Source organism: Gorilla gorilla, chromosome 11 (genome assembly GCF_029281585.2).
Source record: "Gorilla gorilla gorilla isolate KB3781 chromosome 11, NHGRI_mGorGor1-v2.1_pri, whole genome shotgun sequence".
Classification (NCBI taxonomy): Eukaryota; Metazoa; Chordata; class Mammalia; order Primates; family Hominidae; genus Gorilla; species Gorilla gorilla.
In genome coordinates this window covers 130,608,650-130,625,102 of record NC_073235.2, presented here as the reverse complement: position 1 = coordinate 130,625,102, position 16,453 = coordinate 130,608,650, and the positions used below count along the sequence as shown (strand labels likewise).

General features: G+C 39.0%; 1 protein-coding gene across 2 annotated transcripts in view; it reads right to left on the bottom strand.

Moving 5' to 3' along the window:
- Positions 1–2,127: 2,127 nt before the first annotated feature.
- The window catches only part of DAW1 (dynein assembly factor with WD repeats 1), a 53,380-nt gene continuing 39,054 nt past the window's right edge, over positions 2,128–16,453 (bottom strand). For both annotated transcript variants that reach the window (XM_019021648.4, XM_055380608.2), the window contains 3 exons: positions 7,632–7,708; positions 4,962–5,124; positions 2,128–2,547 (listed from right to left, as the gene is read on the bottom strand). In XM_019021648.4, the coding sequence (XP_018877193.3) occupies positions 2,513–2,547; positions 4,962–5,124; positions 7,632–7,708 (275 nt within the window). In that variant the 3' untranslated portion in view covers positions 2,128–2,512. The remainder of the gene's footprint in view (positions 2,548–4,961; positions 5,125–7,631; positions 7,709–16,453) is intronic.

Sequence of the window (16,453 nt, the reverse complement as noted above, 5' to 3'; positions counted from 1 at the left end):
ACAAACTTGCAGTTTCAAGATGAATTAGTTTCAGAGATCTAATGTACAGCTTGATGACTATAGTTAAAAATAAAGCATATTTGAAATTTGCTAGGAGAATAGATCTTAAGTATTCTCTCCACAGGGGGGAAAAGGTAACTGTGTGAGGTGATGGATTTGTTAATTAGCAGTTTGACTGTGGTAATTATTTCATTTTGTGATATCAAAATATCACATTGTATACCTTGAATAATACAATTTTTATGTGTCAGTTATACCTCAATAAAGCTGAAAAACTAATAAAGCTTAAGAGGTTTGCTTTTAGAAAAAAAAGAAGCAGCCAAATTTTGGCAAAGTTTTCTCCAATCTAAGTTCTTGGCTTCATCATATTGGAACCTCCTCTTCCCAACAGTCCCAACAAAGGTTTGGTTTATTTTCTTTTGTGTTTGTTTACTTAATTTTTTTCCTTTATTAATTTTTTTTGAGGCAGGGTGTCACTCTGTTGACCAGGCCAGAGTGCAGTGGTGTAATCACAACTCACTGTAGCCTCAACCTCCCAGGCTCAAGCAATCCTCCTACCTCAGCCTCCCAAGTAGCTGGGACTACAGGCCTACACAATCAAACCTGACTAATTTTTAAATTTTTTGTAGAGATGGGGTCTCACTATGCTTCCCAGGCTGGTCTTGAACTCCTGGGCTCAAGGAATCTTCTGACTTCGGCCTTGCAAAGTGCTGGGATTACAGGTGTGAGCCAGCACACCCGGCCTGTGTTTGTTTTATTTTTTTCTTCTTGAGGGTTAACATCTATAGATAACCCAAGAAGTAATTCTCACTTCAATTCATCCTACCTATACATCTGATTCTCCTCTCCCATATTAAATCTTTTCTACTTAAGAACGCAGTGTAATGGAGCCAGCATCCCTGGTTTCTAAAACCAGCATCACCACCTAATATCCAGATGCCCTTGGCAAATTACGTAACTTCTCAGGGACTCACTTTCCTCGTTTTTAAATCAGGGCTTGTATCTACTTTGTAACAGTTGTTAGGAAGATTAAATGAGATGTTCTACGTAAAGTGGTTGGGCATTACTGGCACATGGTAAGCACTTAGCCATATTGGTATTATTTGCATTATTAAGAAAATGAGTTCTAGAACACGTTCTGGGGATCTGCTGTACACCACAGTACCTATAGCTGACAATAAAGTATTATACACCTTGAAATATGCTAAAAGGATAGAGCTCATGTAAAGTGCTTGTACCAGCAAACAACAAAAACCACAAAACAACACAAGCAAATGGTTGAAGGTGATGAGTATATTTAGTACCTTGATTTTGCTGATGGCATCATCTATGTCCAAACTCATGAAAATGTATACATTAAATATATGCAATATTTTATATATTGATTACATATCAATGAAGCTCTTTTTAAAAAATGATTTCATAAGATTTTCAGGCATTCTCTTGCTTCAGATTCAGGCCTTATTAGTGCTTGTACTTTTAACATTAATTTTAATATGCATTTGGGTACTTTTACACAAACCAAGCTTTTAAAAAACATTTTAAAATATTTCAGCAGTATTCAGGTTGGTATTTGATCATTTTCTCTCATACGTCAATTGTTTCCCACCCAGATTTTATTTATTTATTTATTTATTTATTTATTTATGTTTTAGTGTATGTGTGAGATGCAGTCTCCCTCTGTCACCCAGCCTGGAGTGTAGTGGCGTGATCTCGGCTCACTGCAACCTCCACCTCCTGGGTTCATGCGATTCTCCTGCCCCAGCCTCCCGAGTAGCTGGGACTACAGGCCCCCACCACCACGCCTGCCTGATTTTTTTTTTTTTTCTGTATTTTTGGTAGAGATGGGATTTCACCTTGTTGACCAGGCTGGTCTCGAACTCCTGACCTCAAGTGATCCACCTTCCTCGGCCTCCCAAGGCACTGGGATTACAGGTGTGAGCCACGGTACCCGGCCCCACCCAGATTTTTAAATGCAATAGTCTGAATATTCTGTTTAACTTTTCCTTAGAAATAAACCTGCCAACATTTTTCTCAATGTATCAATACAGAAGATATTTGCCATTAAATGAGATCCACATTATTTCCCTTACTTCACCCTAAAAACATACATCATAAATACACATGTACAAGGAATTTCCTCCAAACACTTTATTCAACAGAAATTATAACAATAGGCTTCAAAGTAAAATCCAGGAGACACGTTGTTAAGTTGTTCTGGTCTCCTTTTCCAGTATCATAATGCTTTTAAAAAACAAACACAACTGAAATAACTGGTGGCATTAGCCAAACATTACGCTGTGTCCTGCCATCGCCATCAAATAATAATATTGGAGTGGCATAACTTTGTCATGTTTAATGGTCATATCCGTGAAATGAAGGACAGTTGTAGAAATAGTTGACTTGCAGAAAAAGAGAAAGTATAAGAAATATTTAGAGAGCTGCTGTCTGTGAAGTTCCAGTTCTTGATTACCGTTGCTAGCAAGGTTGCTCACTGACCAGCTTCCTTCAGTCAATGCCATATCCTACAGGTATTATCCTTGCTGCCTAATAAAACAGATTTCATGGAGTTATTTTTTTCTTCATTTCATTCACCTCATTCTCTCTTTCTACAAGTTGACATTTTCTGGGCCATTGGTAATTAACAACTTGCTAAATGGGCTAGGTTCTCCGCGCCTAGCTGCAGAGTCTCTGAGCAGCTCAGGCATTGTTGAAGTAGTGATTTTTTTTTTTTCACGATACCAGCTAGTTGTAAATTAAGCAGGTACGCATCCTGCTTACTTACACTAGCAAGATTCATGGCTTCTTAGAATGGGAGAGAACTTGAGAATGCAGCCACCTCAGCCATCCCCTCTGTCATCCCCTCAAACATCACCACCCAGTGGTAATACAGCAATTTTGAATATCTCCAGGTTTGGGTGATAAGCTTAGGAAGAGGCAGGACGTACCACTTTGGAACATTTCAAATTTTAGGGGGTTTTTCTCATCATCAGTGGGCACTACTGGTTTTCTCACCTTCAGGGACCAGGCACATAACATCAGTATAAGAAGTGTGAGTGCCTTAGGAATTAGGAAAGCCTATAAAAACCATATCCCACAAAATGACACTTCATGTTTTAACAAATGTAACGGTCATGCCAGCTATTTTTCTGCCATTTACTTTGTGATTCTAAACCCAGCCTCAGGCAGCCCACTACAAAATGCCTGCAGTTTATCACACCGGGGTCCACTGGGAAAATAGAGTAGATTCTTTCAAATGAAGTGATTGCTCTATCGATGGCAAGAGAAAAGTGTCACCCCAATCTAATAAGCTCTGTTGTCTAGTGAGCCAATGTTAAGCACTTTGGTGCTTTGGGATACACTAAATTAATCAGTGGTATCTTTGAAGAGCTCAGGAATGTATGTGCTGGCACCAAAGCAAGACACAACAACAAAAATTCTTTTGCTAAACTCTCCAGGGTCTTCTGTGAAAACCGGTTGAGGGAAGAAGTACTGCAGAGCCAGCCTCACATGAGGCCATGTGGACTAGGAAAGGCTGGTCTTCCTTCTTTCTCACTCCCTGCAGGAGCGCCCTGTGCCCTCCATCATAGTCCCTCACCTCTTTTCTCATCAAGGAGAAGGATTTGATATTGTGTTCACAACAAAAATCTATGGCTTGTTTTCCCTGTGCTTTCAAAGTACCTACATCTTAGTTAACACTTGAAAATCATAAGCCCAAAGATTTTGAAGATCATAAGCCCTGTGATTTTGGAAACTGTCCATCATTAAGTAGACTGGGGAAGCATTTTAGGTGGTAAGGGGAGATAATTCTCAGCATCCCTGAAGTTATCTGACAAGGAAACCACCTAACTGGCCAATATGTAAAGCCAGCCTTGGGCCTGTGGCATTTAACTTATTAGACTAGTAATTTTTAAATTTGCTCAACATGATGAGAATCACTGGTACTTAGGCAGATCTGGTCTTCTGTGCTCACTTAGGGTGCCCTACTCCACACTACTGTGGCACCCATTCCCTGCCAAGGCCTCCCCTTGAGGCACTGCACTAACATGATACCATCATCTTGTCATTTTTCTCCCCTTTCCACAATCTAAACTACCCTTTTCTTATGAAATGTTGCTAATATTATTAATTCACCTTAAACTGTTAATGGTTGAAAAATGGTTAATACATGTTCTTTTCCCCCCAGACATTAGTGCTTTAGCAGGGGAGAAAACAACTCTGCTCAAAGAATAAATCTCTAATGGGCTATAAAGCCAACTGGGGAGAATTTTGATCCTGACTTGTTTTGGTTACTAAAGCCAACTGGGGAGAATTTTGATCCTGACTTGTTTTGGTTACTAACACTTACTAACATAAACTGAACTTTTTTCTTGAGACAGAGTCTTACTCTGTCACCCAGACTGGAGTGCAGTGGCCTGATCATAGCTCACTGAAGCCTCCAACTCCTTGGCTCAAGTGCTCCTCCAGCCTCAGCCTCCTGAGTAGCTGGGACTACAGGTGCATGCCACCATGCCCAGCTAATGCTCTATTTTTTGTAGAGACGGGATCTCACTATGTTGCCCAGGCTGGCCTCAAGCATTGTTTCTGCCTCAGCCTCTCAAAGCACTGAGATTGTTGGTATGAGCCAATGTGCCTGGCTGACTAAATATTAACCATTCAATTGATAGAAAACACCTGGGGAAATTTAGTAACCTGTAAGGCAGGCTATCAAATTGTTACCTTATCTAGAGCAAATAAAATTCAAAGTTCACAAAGCCTTACTACAGTCAATGGCAGCGCTCACTCCTGTGGGTCCTCATAAAACTAAAATTAAATAATGAAAATATGAGGGCAGGCCAAGATGAGCTAGTGACTCCAGAAAAGAGGTAGGGAATGGGAATGAACTCCTGTTAGTATTCAGCTTGGGAACTCTAACAGCCAATCAAGAAAAAATGAGTCTATGGTGTTGATGTCTTCCATACCTGTAATGACTATGTTGCCTTTATAGTTGAAAGCACATGAAAAGATTTCATCAGTGTGCCCCTCAAGAACCTGGAGGCACTGGCCAGTCTGAGCATCCCAGATTCTAGCTGTTTTGTCAGAGCTGCCAGTTAGAAGACGGTTCCCTTGAGGGTTGAAAGAAATCTGCAAAAGAGAAAGAAAAATGATCACAGCTTTGTGTAATGGTTCCCAAAACATTTCTTATCAGCAAAAAAAAAGACATTACAGCACATGTCACCTTCCTAGTCTGGTATTTATTCTTGCATAGAACAATTTCTTAATGATGGAAAAAAATATTGCAGGGACTAGTACATGGAAACTAAAATCCAGAGAGAAAATTTAATTGCCTACTCCTCACATTTCTAAGAATAAAGACCAAAGCATCCTTATAATTTGAGTATTCCCTACCCAGCTTCTTTCCAAAGATGCACGATGCCCTTCTCTGTGCAAAGACGCAGGGCCCTGATGTGGATGAACACACGAGTCAGGATCCTTCGTAGCCAAACCCTGGTGTCATCTTTGTGGTCAAAAGCACACAGATCCGGGCCAGGGGCGGTGGCTCAGGCCCGTAATCCCAGCACTTTGGGAGGCCAAGGCAGGTGGATCACCTGAGGTCAGGACTTTAAGACCGCCTGGCCAACATGGCGAAACCCCGTCTCTACTAAAAATACAAATTTAGCTCGGCATGGATGGTGGCACACACCTGTAATTCCAGCTACTGGGGAGGCTGAGGCAGGAGAATCGTTTGAACCTGGGAGGTGGAGGTTGCAGTGAGCTGAGATCATGCCACTGCTCTCCAGCCTGGGTAAAAGAGCAAGACTCCATCTCAAAAAAAATAATAAAAAATAAAAATAAATAAATAAAAAATTTTAAAAAAGCACACAGATCCTTCTGTAATCTGTGCCATAGAATAAGTGAATGTAGAACCTACAAGAAAGGATGTTCTCATCTACTGCCACCCCAAGTACAGCATTTTCCATAAATACGCTTCTGTGCCTCCCATGTGCCAGGTGTTGCCAATTGGCATCTGAGTGACTATCAAAGGAGCCTGTTAGTCCTGCATCTCTTGGGGTGTCACACTTACATCCCCCTCTAATCACCAGAAGACAGAGATTCGGGCCATCTCCTCAATGACTGAAGGTTTGAGGAGGGCAGGGCCGTATCTGTTTTTATCACTCTGTTACCAGTGGCTGTGCAATGCCCAGCACAGTGGACACTCTCTAAAAGTGTTTGTTGAATGAGTGAACACTTTAGCTTTGCACCCCATAGAAATGCCCTTACCAGATGCCAATTCAATAAGTAATATGTTCATTTAAAAAGCATAAAATGTAATGAAATAGCACTAGAGAATTCTTTGTATTCACTCATTCATGAAAATAGATGTTTACTTGTGGAGGAGACACACAGATGTCTTAATAGCTACCTAGCCAGACACTCAGAAACATGGGCCAGGCTTCCTCCTCATCCTGCCTCCCACACCCCACTTTTCCATCCCCTCCTGCCATCCATAAGCCTCCCAGCTTATGAAGAGGCCATAGTCTGCATGCGCTGGAGACCACCACTGACCAGCCAGAGGGCAATGATCACCAGCTGTAGGTGCAGAGGCAGAAAGGCCGAGAGTACAGCCTGGGGCGGGGTTCCAGGGTCTAGAAGGGGCCTTTAGAAACCTAAAATCATCAAGCTGATATTTTGCAAAGCAGGAACAAATCTGATCTCAGACAGGGAACCAAGGGATTGGGCTGAGCTGGGAGGTGAGAGCCACCAAGTCCTAGCCTACTCTACGAAGTTCTGATGACACATCTAAACTTCAGATCACTGACTGGGTGGGCCTGCTCTGTGAATGATCCTTCGGGGGAAGTTTATACAAAATCCTAAAACACAGCTTTGTAGTTTCAAAATGGATAATTTTATAATTTAATTTTAATTATAATTTTACATATTTCCAGGAACTACTTCCTCAATAGCATCTAACTTACAGAACACTTGATACTTGCTGCACAGCATATTTTTCACACAACATAAACTTATGTGTTTACCGGAACCAGGAAAAGCAGTTTACACTCTCCTTAAATTGCCGTATTAAGTATCTTCAGCTAACTAAATCTTTTGCTGACAGTGGAGGCGAATGTTGTTCCACACTTTTTAAGAGGTTTTAGAAATCATTTATTATGCTAAGTTTGAGGGCACAGTTAAAAATAAAGTCTTTAGGTAAGTGATTTCTAGAAAAAAACATGAGACAATAGAACAAATCTTAATCTTAGTACTTCAATTCCAATAGACCTATTTATACTGAGCATGCTTTTTTTTTTTTTTAGATAGGGTCTTGCTCTGTCACCCAGGCTGGAATGCAGTGGTGCAATCACATCTCACTGCAGCCTTGACCTCCTGGGCTCAAGCAATCCTCCTTCCTCAGCCTCCAGAGTAGATGGGACTACAGGTGGGTAACACTATGCGCAGCTGACTTCTTTTGTTTTTTGTAGAGATGAGGTATCCCTATGTTGCCCAGGCTGGTCTTGAACTCCTGGCCTCAAGCAATCTTCTCACCTCTTCCTCTCAAAGTGCTGAGATTATAGGTGTGAGGCACTGCACCTGGGCCCTGCTCTTTATTTTTTGAAAGTAAATAAACTCCTCCAAATGAGAAAGCGACTCACCTTTGAAATTTCACCTTCATGACCTTCCAGTTTGGCAATGCATTTTCTTGTGGCAGCACTGAAAATTCTTGCTGTTCCTTTTTGAGAGGGGTGGGGATATATATAAATTCATCTTAAATATAGAACTTCGGATAAAAGACTTTGCATTGTATAAATATATATCCCCCGACACACGAGCTCTGTGCTAAGTTCATCTTCTTGCCTGTGGTGAGAGCCAGATACTTAATACTCTAAATGCCTGCTGGTCCCACTGCAGGAGAGGGTGAGAGGGAGCTCCTCTTTAGCCCTGAGCTTATTAGAAGAAATAATGTATTCCAAGGTAGAAAAGAGACCAAGAAACAGGAATCCAGAAAGAAAAAACTTTAACAGAAAAAGAGGAATTAGAGCAAGTTTCAAGAGGCAGGTGATGAAATAAGCAGCAAGACCAGCATGATACAGTAGGTGTGAGTCTGAGTTTCTGCAAGGTACACAAGGAACATCCCAAGAAGGAGCATCAGCCGCTACTCAACAGGCAAAAAACAGGCTTCAAAAACCCTTTTCTACAGAAAAAGCTAATAGAATGCTTTTTCCCTGCTCTGCCTCCAGAGCCAAAAGTGCCAAGCATATATTAGCCATTCAATAAATAGCTGTAGGATGGATGGATGGATGGATGGATGGATGATGGATGGATGATGGATGGATGGATGGATGGATGGAGAAATGGATGGAATAAGTACTATGGACATTTCCTCATAAGTAAAGGATGAATAAGTTAAATAAATAAGTATTGAAAGTGAAAAACATGAGTAGTAAAATTTTTGTTAGAAGAAAAGTTACAATTTGCCTTGCCAGATGAAGACTGCTTTTTTAAATCTCTGATTATAGCATTACATAGTAGTAAAATATAGCAAGGATACAAAATTGTAGGTACTTGATTTGCATCCAGAGAAAAGTAAAATATCATAATAAATTTTTTACTTGCCTTTCTGACAATGTCAACTTCATGAGGAGGTACAAAAAATGACAAAACCTGCCATTTTAGAATTAACGTGATTAAAAAATATATAACTTGAAATTCGGTTGGACATTTCAAAAGCCTTAAAGGGAAGTGACCAATTTGGTTTCAGAGTCAATAACATGAAAGAGAATGTCCTGCACAGATCTACACTCTAAGTTTTATAAAACTATATGTCTAAACTTCAGAAAACTCAGAAATAATATGGCCTGCAACACTGTAATTTTTTTACAGATAGGGATACAACTAAAGAAACAAAAAAATCGGCTGGGCGCAGTGGCTCACGCCTGTAATCCCAGCACTTTGGGAGGCCGAGGCGGGTGGATCACGAGGTCAGGAGATCGAGACCATCCTGGCTAACACGGTGAAACCCCGTCTCTACTAAAAATACAACAGATTAGCTGGGCGCGGTGGTGAGCGCCTGTAGCCCCAGCTACTCGGGAGGCTGAGGCAGGAGAATGGCGTGAACCCAGGAGGCGGAGCTTGCAGTGAGCCGAAATAGTGCCACTGCAGTCCCACCTGGGCGAAAGAGCGAGACTCCATCTCAAAAAAAAAAAAAAAAAAAAGAAACAAAAAAATCAGCCTTCAGAATAATTTCAATAAAGAAGAAAAAGTAGATAGATAGATTGATAGATGGATAGATGGATAGATAGATAGATAGATACTGTCATGCATGGTCATGACGGAGACGACACAGACATAGCTTAGTGTCACATGTTGTCAGAGAGATGACATAAACATAGTGTAGGGTCAAATGTGGTTATCAAGGAGATGACGCAGATACAGTGTAGCGTCATACATTGCTGACAAGGAGATTATACAGACATAGGTCAGAATTATGGAGCTGACACATACACAGTGTAGCATCATACATGATCATCAATAAGATGATCCAGATGTATAGTAGTATCTACACAGGAGTCAGAATGTTAACATAGACATGCTGTACATCATATGAGGATTTAAAGGAGATAATGCAGACATAGTATAGCCCGATGTGTGATCACTGTCAAGTTCAGGTAGATGAAAAAGACATAGTGTAGCATCACATATGATCATCAAGAAAATAATGGAGACTTCACGGGTCATATGTGGACTACAGAAGATGATACCCAAATAATATAGTATACATGGCCATCATGGATATGACATATATCCATGATTATCATGAGTAATTGTCTAGAAGATGATGCAAAATAGTATAGCACTCTACAAGGTTATCAAGAAGATTACAGAGAAATAGTATAGCATCATACTTGGTTTTCAAGTAGATGACATGCACATTGACATTCATAATACGTGACTATCAAAGAGAATGACCTTGGTTTAAACATCATACATAGTTACCAAAGAGACAACACAGTCATAACAGCATCATATGTACTTCTCAAGCAGATTTTGCACATACAGTGTGGCACCATATATAGTTGTCAAGGTGATAACACAGATATCTTGCAGCATCAAATATTGTCATCAGTGAGATTACTCATAATATCATGCATAAGTATTTTTAAATTGATGTGAACATAGTATAAATTAATGTACTGCTGTTAAAAACAATGCAGGCATAGCATATAACCATAAGTGGTTGTCAAGGAGATGATTACATATTAGATAGAGTGTAGCAGTACATTATTTTCAGGGTAATAGTCATACAGGGTCTCAGTAAGACAATGAAGACATAATGTTGCATCATACATGGTTGTCAGGGAAATCACAGAGATTTAAATGCCACAGATGTTTACTAGAAATATGTGACTGATAAAATAGCTATCATGAAAATATGCAGAAATAATGTATAATCATATGTAACTTTCAAGGTGATGGCACAAACACTGTAGCATTATAAATTGTCCTAAATGAGATGAACTACAGCATAATATCATAAGGAATTTTCAAGGACATGATATAGACAATAGTATAACATTGATGTGGTTATCAAGAAGAGGAAGTAGATACAGTGTAGCATTATATATGGCTATTAAGGATATGACACATAAGATAGCATCACATATGGCTGACAGAGACAATTATATTTTAGCATAATAACTGGGAGTAGTGAGATGAAACATAGTACATATATTCAGTGTTATCAAGAAGACCAAAACAGAGTCTAGTACCATAGGATTTACTACAGACAGGGTATGTTACAGCATCACACATCTTTCTCAAGGAGATGATTATCAGAGGTTATTGTCAAGGAGGTGTCACAGAAATAGTTTAGCATCACACAGGGTCATTGCAGAGAAGACATAGTTATAGTATTAATCCCACTTGGTGTTCAAAGAGATAACGCAGACATCTTCCGGCATCAAACATGGTCATTAGGAAACTGACCCATAAAATAGCATACTTTATGGATATCAAGAAAAAGAGGCAAATATAGAATAGCGTATACATAGTACTTAAGTTGATGACACATAAGTGATGACACCTACATAGAGTAACACCATACATTACCATCAAAAAGATGACCCATAATAGATTGTCATTTGAGAATACTGTGGAAATAATAAAATCATAGTATAGCATCATATATCATCATCAAGTAAAGGATGAAGATATAGTTTACATCACTACACAACATGGATAAAAGCAGAGCATCATATATTTATCAAAGTGTGCTACAGTAATACTATACCATGACACATACTTAATAAAATTATGATGCAGACAGAGTGTGGCACCATATGTTTTTGTCAAGGGTATGATGCAGACATTATGTAGCATCACTGTCATCAGGGAGTTTAGCCATAGTACAGCAGTATCATACATGGCTCTCAAGGAGGTGAAAAAGTCATAATGTACCAATATATGTAGTATGTTAAAAGATGATACAGACATAGTATAGCATGATATGTAGTTGTCATGGTGGCCTATAGCCTAGAATTATATATGATTATCAATGATGCAAACATATCATGTGATTAAAAGGATGACATATATTAGTACAACATTATCTAAGACAGATATCATATTGATTCCAACATAAATTTCAAGATGGTGATGAAAACATGTAGCATCATAGGTGGTTTTCAAGGTGATGACCCTGATAAGAGGTAGCACAATACATGTTAATGCAGACAGTGAAGTAGACATCGTGTATCCTCATAAGTGATCATCAGTGAGATGCGGCAGACAATACAATGCCAAATATGGGCATAAGGGAGATGACATAATCTAGTGTAACATCATATGTAATCTTCTTGGATATAAGGTGCACAGAGTGTAGCATCATACATGGTTTCCAAAGAGATGACACAGAGTGGCATCATGTATGGATATCAATATGATGGCTCAGCATAGAATCATAAGTAGTAATCACTACTTATGACAAATAACATAGATCACTACTTATGACAAATAACATAGATCATCAATGGTTGTAAAGGAGATTTGGTATACATAGTATAGCATCATAGGTGGTTATCAAGGAGATGGTGCATATAGTATTATAGCACCAGCCACGGTTATCAAGTTTAAGATGCAGACATATTGTAGCATCATACATTATGGTCAGAGAAATGACCCAAAATATAAGATAATCCTCAGTACAGGATCATAGATGATGAAGACACAGTATAGCACCATATTTGTTTATCAAGGAGGTGGTGCAGACATTGTACAGCATCACTCACGGTTATCAAACAAATGAGGTAGACACAGATGTGATGTGAGGTCCTATGTGTTTATCAAAGAAATGCCACATAAATATTGTTGCATTATAAAGGCCTTTAGGAACATGAATAGACCTAATGTAAAGAAAGAGAGAGAGAGAGAGAGAGATACAGATATATGACTCTCTCTCTCAATAGATTAGATAGATGATGATGATGATGATGATGATGATAGACAGATAGATAGATATGATGACTGTCTTCTGGCAGAAGGTGTAGACATGTTGTAATGTCATACATGATGATCAGGGAGATGACAGAGACACTGTAGCATCTTAGTGGCCATAAAGAGCATGACATACGCATAGTACAGGGATATATGTGGTGCACAAGGATTCTACAAAGATTGATTTTAGAACCATACACAGTGCCAAGGAGATGACACATGTATAGTATCATATGGTTATCAGTGGGATGATGTGCATGTAGAGTACCATCAAATATGGGAATTTTAAAATGGCACATAGGATAGCATTACACATGAATATCAAGGAGATGACATGCATGAATGCAGCACTGTGGGTTTTCCTCATGGAAATAACCTATATTATGGCATCATAAATGTCACAAAGGAGCTGGTCCATATAAATATCAGGCATCATATGTGGTTATCAAGGAGAAAAGCATTATCCGTGATTTTCAACATGATGAAACACACAGTATAATGTCACATGTGGTTATCAAGGTGATGACTCAGAAATAGGGAGATATAACACATGGTTATAAAGGCGGTAACTTAGTATATCATCTATAGTTATTAAGGAAATGAAGTACACATAATATAACATCATATGTGGATATGAAGGATATTATGGGGTCATGTTTTAACACAATATGTGGCGATATCAAGACCCAAACAAAGGATAGTGTCACAAATCATCATCAAGAAGATGATCTTCTTATGCATGGTTCTGAAAGATGAATCCTAAAATTGCATGTCACTTTGTTATCTAGGAGATGATTCAGATATAGTACAGACTCATACATGATTGCGATTGTAAAGGAGATGACAGAGAAATAGTTTAGCAATATACATGCTTGCCAAATGTTCAAGCTCCTTTGTAGCATTTACGATGCTATAAGCAGTGATAATATTGTACAACATATAGCTGTCAAGGATGGGGCATCAAACATGATCATCAGTGATAGGACCCAAAATTTGGCATCATATATGGTTGCCAAAGAGATTTGGAGTGATAGTGTAGCATACATAGTTGTCTAAGACATACAGATGCAAACGTATGTGAGCACAATCCACAATTATCATGTTTATCATTGCAGACACATGGCAGCTTTTTATATGATCATCAAGGAGATAACCCAGAATATACCATCCTACATGATTAACAGGTAGGGGATGATGGCAGTATAGCTTATGTATGGTTTTCAACAAGGTGACACAGACATAGGGAAACATTTTTGTTTTCAAGGAAATGAAGAATACAAATGAAGCACAATAGGCGGTCATCACTGAGATGACAAACACAAAGTGTAGCAATGTCCAGACCTCCAGTGATATGAAACAGACATACTAGACAGTGCAGCATTATATATGATCATCAAGAAGATAAGGAACACAGCATGTAGCATACCATATTGTTGACAGCAGATGACACAGGCATAGTTTAGCATCACATCCAGTGATCAAAGAGATGAACACACCGGATAACATCAAACATGATTACCAAGAACGTGACATAACTCGGGCGGCTGAGGCAGGAGAATCGCTTGAACCTGGGAGGCACAGGTTGCAGTGAGCCAAGATCGTGCCACTGCACTCCGGCCTGGGCGACAGAGCGAGACTCCATCTCAAAGAAAAAAAGAAAAAGAGAAAGAAGGTGACATAGATATAGCATAACATCATACACGTTGACCATGGAGATGAGGCAGAATGTAACATTATACTTGGTTCCAAAAAAGACAATGTACACACATAAGTCAGTATAGTATGGTATGGTATGGCATAGAAGAGTAGAGCATAGCGTAGCACAGTATAGACAAACAGACACAGCACAGAGCCAAATATTGTTGTCATGAAAGGATCCACACATAGTGAAGCAGGATATATGGTCATGAGAAAGATGAATCAGATAGTATAGGGGCATACGTGTCAGAGAGATGGCACATATGTAATGTAGCTGCCATTTGTGGCCATCAGGGAGATGACGTAGACATAGTTCAATCTCATAAAGGTCCTAAAGAGAGGTAAGAGATAAGATAGCATCACATGTGGATATCAGGGATATAACACATACGTTACACGCATCATATGTGGTAGTCAGAAAGATGATACAGAAAGAGTACATGTGGTTATTAAGGCAATGACACAGACATAGTGGAGAAATTATAAGTTGTTGCCAAGGAGAGGATGAAAACATGTTCTTACAAATAAAATGATCATCAGGGAGACAAAGTAAATATATTGTAGCATCATCCTTAAATAACTAGGCCATGTCACCCATATAGCACAGCCCTTTGTACAGGGCATGATGAAGTTACAGTGTAATATAAGTGGTTTCAAGAAGATGATAAAAACATAAAATAATATGCAGTTGTCAGGCAGATGCAGCAAACACACAGTATGTCATATGTGCTATTATATGCTGAATTGTGTCCTTTTAAAATTCATATGTTGAAGTCCTAATTCACAATATCTCAGAATGTAATATATATATAATATATATAATCATGTATAATTATGTATATATACACATATATGTATGTGTATACATATATATAACTATACATGATTCCTAAATATATGCAAGCATAGTATAGTTTCATCCATTGCCAAAAACATGATGAGACATAGTATAGCTTCATATACAATTGTCAAGGATATGGCTCAAAAAATAGTATAAGCTTACTTAGGTTTTCAGAGAGATAATGCAGATATACGGCAGTGTTATACGTTATCAGGGAGATGACACATAGCATAGTGTCATACAAGACATCAGGGTCTCATGGATGATTGGATGCAGAAAAAAAGTATTTGGGTGATGACACATGATTTTGTGTCATATGAAGATACCATGGATTTGACACAGATATGTTGTAATGTCACAGGTGCTTAACATGAAAATGAAGCAGACATATTGCAGCATCATAAATAGTAGTCAGGGAAATGATGCAAAAGTATTGTATCATCATACCCTGTTTTCCAAATGGCATGGACATAGTGTAGTATCATATTTGTAGGTCCTGGAGATTAATTGTAGCCTAGTGTAATAAATGGTTATTATGAATATGATGCCGAAATAGTATAAAGTAACATATAGCATCTTATGGGGTTGTTAAAGGGGTGATATAGTAATAATATAACATCACACATCATTGTCCAATACATTTCAAATAATGTAACACCACATATGGCTGTCTAGAATATGAGGGGTGTGTGTGTGTGTGTGTGTGTGTGTGTGTGTGTGTGTGTGTTCATCAACGAATATATTCATCAAGAAGACAGGGTCTCACTCTGTCACTCAGACTGGAGTATAGTGGCATAATCATAGTTCACTGTAACCTTGAACTCCTGGGCTCAAGTTATTTTCCTCAGCTTACTGAGTAGTTAGGTCTACAGGTGCATGCCACCACACCTGGCTAATTTTTGTTTTAATTAGCTAATTTTTGTTTAATTTTGTAGAGATGGGGTCTCACTATGTTGCCCAGGCTCGTCTCAAACTCCTGGCCTCAAGCAATCCTCCCACCTTGGCCTCCCGAAGTGTTGAAATAACAGGCATGAGCCACCACACCTGGTCATGATGCATATATTATATAGCATCATACATGATCATCAAGGAAATTGTCATAGTACAACATCATATATGACTATCAAAGAATAAGGTAGGCATAACACATGTTTTAGGATACCTCAGAAACATCACGATGTTGTATTTGGTTGTCAGGGAGATGATGCAGATATAGTATAATGTCATATGTGGGTAACAGGATATACACACACAGTGCGGCATTGTGATGGTTAATTTTATGTGTCAACTTGACTGTGTTAAGGGATACCCACGTGGCTGGTAAAACATTGTTTCTGGGTGTGTCTGTGAGGATGTTAGACTGAGTAAATAAGAGCCACCCTCACCAATGTGGGCAGGCATCATCCAATCCATTGAGGACCCAGATACAACAAAAGGTGGAGGAAG